The following is a 3,338-nucleotide window of genomic DNA, read 5'->3' on the forward strand; positions in this document are numbered from 1 at the left end:
ACACCTTCACTACATTTTACACCTTCACTACACTACACCTTCACTACACTACACCTTAACTACACTCTACACCTTCACTACACTCTACACCTTAACTAGAATTTATACCCCAACCACACCCGGTCTACACCTTAACTACACTCTACACCCTATCTACATCTTAACTACACCTTCTCTACACCCTATCCATACTTTAACTACACCCTACCTTAACTACTCTGTAGTGTTGTTGTATGATGCTATTAATAACAGCATGTCACAGCAGCCTTTTTCTTGTATAGCGCTTCAGTATTAATGTTGTTGATCTGTATCACATGTCTGGTTTTAACTGTGTGCGTGTGTGCGTGCGTGCGTGCGTGCGTGCGTGCGTGCGTGCGTGCGTGTGTGTGTGTGTGTGTGCGTGTGTAGGAACTGGTGTGTTCATCTCCAGAGCTCAGCTGATGAACTGTCATGTCAGTGCAGGAACCAGACATAAAGTCCTGCTGAGGAGACTGCTGGCCGCATTCTTTGACAGGTGTGTGTGTTTGTGTGTGTTTGTGTGTGTGTTTGTGTGTGTTTGTGTGTGTTTGTGTGTGTGTGTGTGTGTGTGTGTGCATAATCTGATGTTTGTGTGTATGTGTTCAGGAGCACTTTGGCGAACAGCTGTGGGACAGGGATTCGCTCCTCCACTAATGATCCAAGTCGTAAACCTCTGGACAGCCGCGTTCTCCACGCTGTTAAATGTGAGTGAGCACAGCGGAACCTAATCACGGGTTCTACACACAACCCGTAGATGTTTCAGGAGTGTTCCACAATCATGTCTGTGTCATGTAGCTATACATTATTACACACACACATAAACAACAGTACAAACAAAGATGTACAATGTAAATAAAAACTTCAGTTATAAGTTTATGAACCAGCCATTGGCGACTTTGGTGAAGGTAAAACTCCCTGAGATAGCATGAGGATTGATATGAGGGAAATGATTTGCAGCTCTCATAAACCCATATTTTATTCACAATAGAAGACATAACACAGTTACTTTAAAGGTTATTTTGAATGTGATGCCTGCAAAATGTCTCATAAACGTTGGGACAGGGCTGCGTTTCCCTCTGTGACAGCAGACAGGTCAGTTCAGCACCCGGATTCTTCATGCTATTGTAATAGATGTAGTTAGCATTGTCTTGCTCAGAAAGGCTTTCCCTGAGAAATACAAGAAAAGCATTTGTTTCTTTAAAACATATATATATAGCATTCAGCATTGATGGAACCTTTCCGGATGTGCAAGCTGCCCATTTTATAGACAGCTATGGTCCCCGTACCATCAGAGAGGCAACTTTTGAACTGAGTGCTGAGAACAAGCCAGATGGTCCCTCTCCTCTTTAGTACAGAGGACGTGGTGTCCATGGTTTCTAAAAAGAAATAAAACTTTGATTCGTCTATACACAGAAGAGGTTTCCACTTTGCCTCAGTACATTCTAATGAGTTTTGGCCCAGAGAGGATGGTGGTGTTTCTGGATCATGTTCATGCATGTCTTCTTCTTTACGTAATAGAGCTTTAACCTGCATTTGTGGATGATATGCAAACTGTGTTCACGGACACTGATTTCTGGAGGTGTTAATGAGCTCATGCAGTGATTCCATTAGAGTCCTGACAGGTTTAAACGCAGTGATATGGTTAGTTGGTAGTTGATATTCTTACTGCTTATCATGTGAATAAATTATGGGTTTATGAGATTAGTAAATCATTACATTCTGACTTGGTTTATATTTTAAACAGCATTTTTGGGAATTGGTTTTGTAAATTGTAACTCTATAAACACTGACTAAGACTGTGATGAAGGTGAAGGTTGATTAAATGCAGTGATGAAGTCAATAATCACTGAAATTATGAATCACATCTGAACAAGATCATCAAACTGTATGATTCCTCAAGAAACACTAGTCACATGACTATCCTGGTCACATGACTATCCTGGTCACATGACTATCCTGGTCACATGACTATCCTGATTTTGTGTGCGTGTCACAGATTACTGCCAGAACTTTGCGACCAGTTTTAAGGAGAGCGAGATGAACGCCATCGCAGCGGACATGTGCACTAACGCTCGGCGCGTGGTGAGGAAGAGCTGGATCCCTAAACTGAAGCTGCTGATGGCCGAGAGTGACGCGTACGCAGGTTTTCTCCCTGATGCCGTCAAGATGGAGGCCGAGGCTCTAGGAGCCGACCCCACCTTTGAGGCAGCCGACCTTGAGGGGGGAGCCTCTTTGGAGACTGCTCCTTCCTCTGGTGAATCACTGCAGGGCGTGGCTGGAGACACCAGTGCTCTGTTCCAATGAGTGTGTCTGAATGAAGACGGCCGTGACCCATGTCTCCATCTCGCCGTCTCCGCCCTGCATCTTCTCTGCGTAACTCTGTAGGTGCGGTTTAACAGAGAAAGACGCTTTTTTCTTTTTATTCTTTCTTCCTCTATAATTTTTTTTCTCCCCCAAATAACAGATTTTTTTGCACAGAAGCCCCTTCGCTTCTTCATGCTTTATAAAACTGTATATCATGTGACACTGTTCTGTTTTTGTAGTTCACCTCTATATCTAGCACACACACACACACACACACACACACACACACACACACACACACTCTCCCCCTTATCAACACTGTAGTCGATTAGTTGAATGTAAACGTATGCAGCACCACATGCTGGTGTACAGACTCACCGATTGTATTTAGGCCGAGAGAGTCGTCGTCACTGTAGAGTGAGAGAGAGTCAGACACATTAGACACACAGAGATGTAGGTGTTTCTTCTGTATCTAATTTGGAAAGAATTTATTTTCCTCCTACACTTTTCCTCTAAAATTCTGAAATTGAAAACAGAAGAAAAAGAGAGAATTTTGTCCTCCTATCTCTCTCTCTCTCTCTCTCTCTCTCTCTCTCTCTCTCTCTCTGTTTTATTTGTGTGTGTGCTCCTGAACTGTTATATGGTTACAAACGTTAGAGAAAGAAAGATGATTTAAGAATATTTATCATTTTGTAAAAGATATTTGTAGATTTTTGTGAGTGTGTGTGTGAGTGTGTGTGTGAGTGTGTGTGTGAGTGTGTGTGTGAGTGTGTGTGTGAGTGTGTGTGTGAGTGTGTGTGTGAGTGTGTGTGTGAGTGTGTGTGTGAGTGTGTGTGTGAGTGTGTGTGTGAGTGTGTGTGTGAGTGTGTGTGAGTGTGAGCTCAAAATTCACCTACTGACTCCTCGTTCGAGTTCAGGATGCCCCATTAATAATAGTCTATTAAAGTGGACGTGTGTGTGTGTGTGTGTGTGTGTGTGTGTGTGTGTGTGTGTGTGTGTGTGTGTGGGGGGGGGGT

At 43.2% G+C, this 3,338-nt stretch overlaps 1 protein-coding gene across 1 annotated transcript; it reads left to right on the forward strand.

Annotated features, from left to right (window-relative positions):
* Positions 1–357: 357 nt before the first annotated feature.
* Positions 358–2,980, forward strand: LOC310723008 (nucleus accumbens-associated protein 1-like). Its single transcript, XM_083570832.1, has 3 exons — positions 358–514; positions 625–722; positions 2,015–2,980. The coding sequence occupies exons 1-3, from the start codon at positions 441–443 to the stop codon at positions 2,320–2,322; spliced, it is 480 nt and encodes a 159-aa protein (XP_083426958.1). The 5' UTR covers positions 358–440; the 3' UTR covers positions 2,323–2,980.
* Positions 2,981–3,338: the final 358 nt, after the last annotated feature.

This window comes from Silurus aristotelis, assembly GCF_946808225.1.
Source record: "Silurus aristotelis genome assembly, contig: scaffold_210, whole genome shotgun sequence".
NCBI lineage: Eukaryota > Metazoa > Chordata > Actinopteri > Siluriformes > Siluridae > Silurus > Silurus aristotelis.

What these genes read in the sequence shown, in the direction of transcription:
- LOC310723008 (XM_083570832.1), top strand. Translation starts at nt 441, where the DNA reads ATGAACTGTCATGTCAGTGCAGGAACCAGACATAAAGTCCTGCTGAGG. An exon ending in CTGGCCGCATTCTTTGACAG is followed by an intron (nt 515 to 624) that starts GTGTGTGTGTTT and finishes GTATGTGTTCAG; the next exon opens with GAGCACTTTGGCGAACAGCT. An exon ending in CGTTCTCCACGCTGTTAAAT is followed by an intron (nt 723 to 2,014) that starts GTGAGTGAGCAC and finishes TGCGTGTCACAG; the next exon opens with ATTACTGCCAGAACTTTGCG.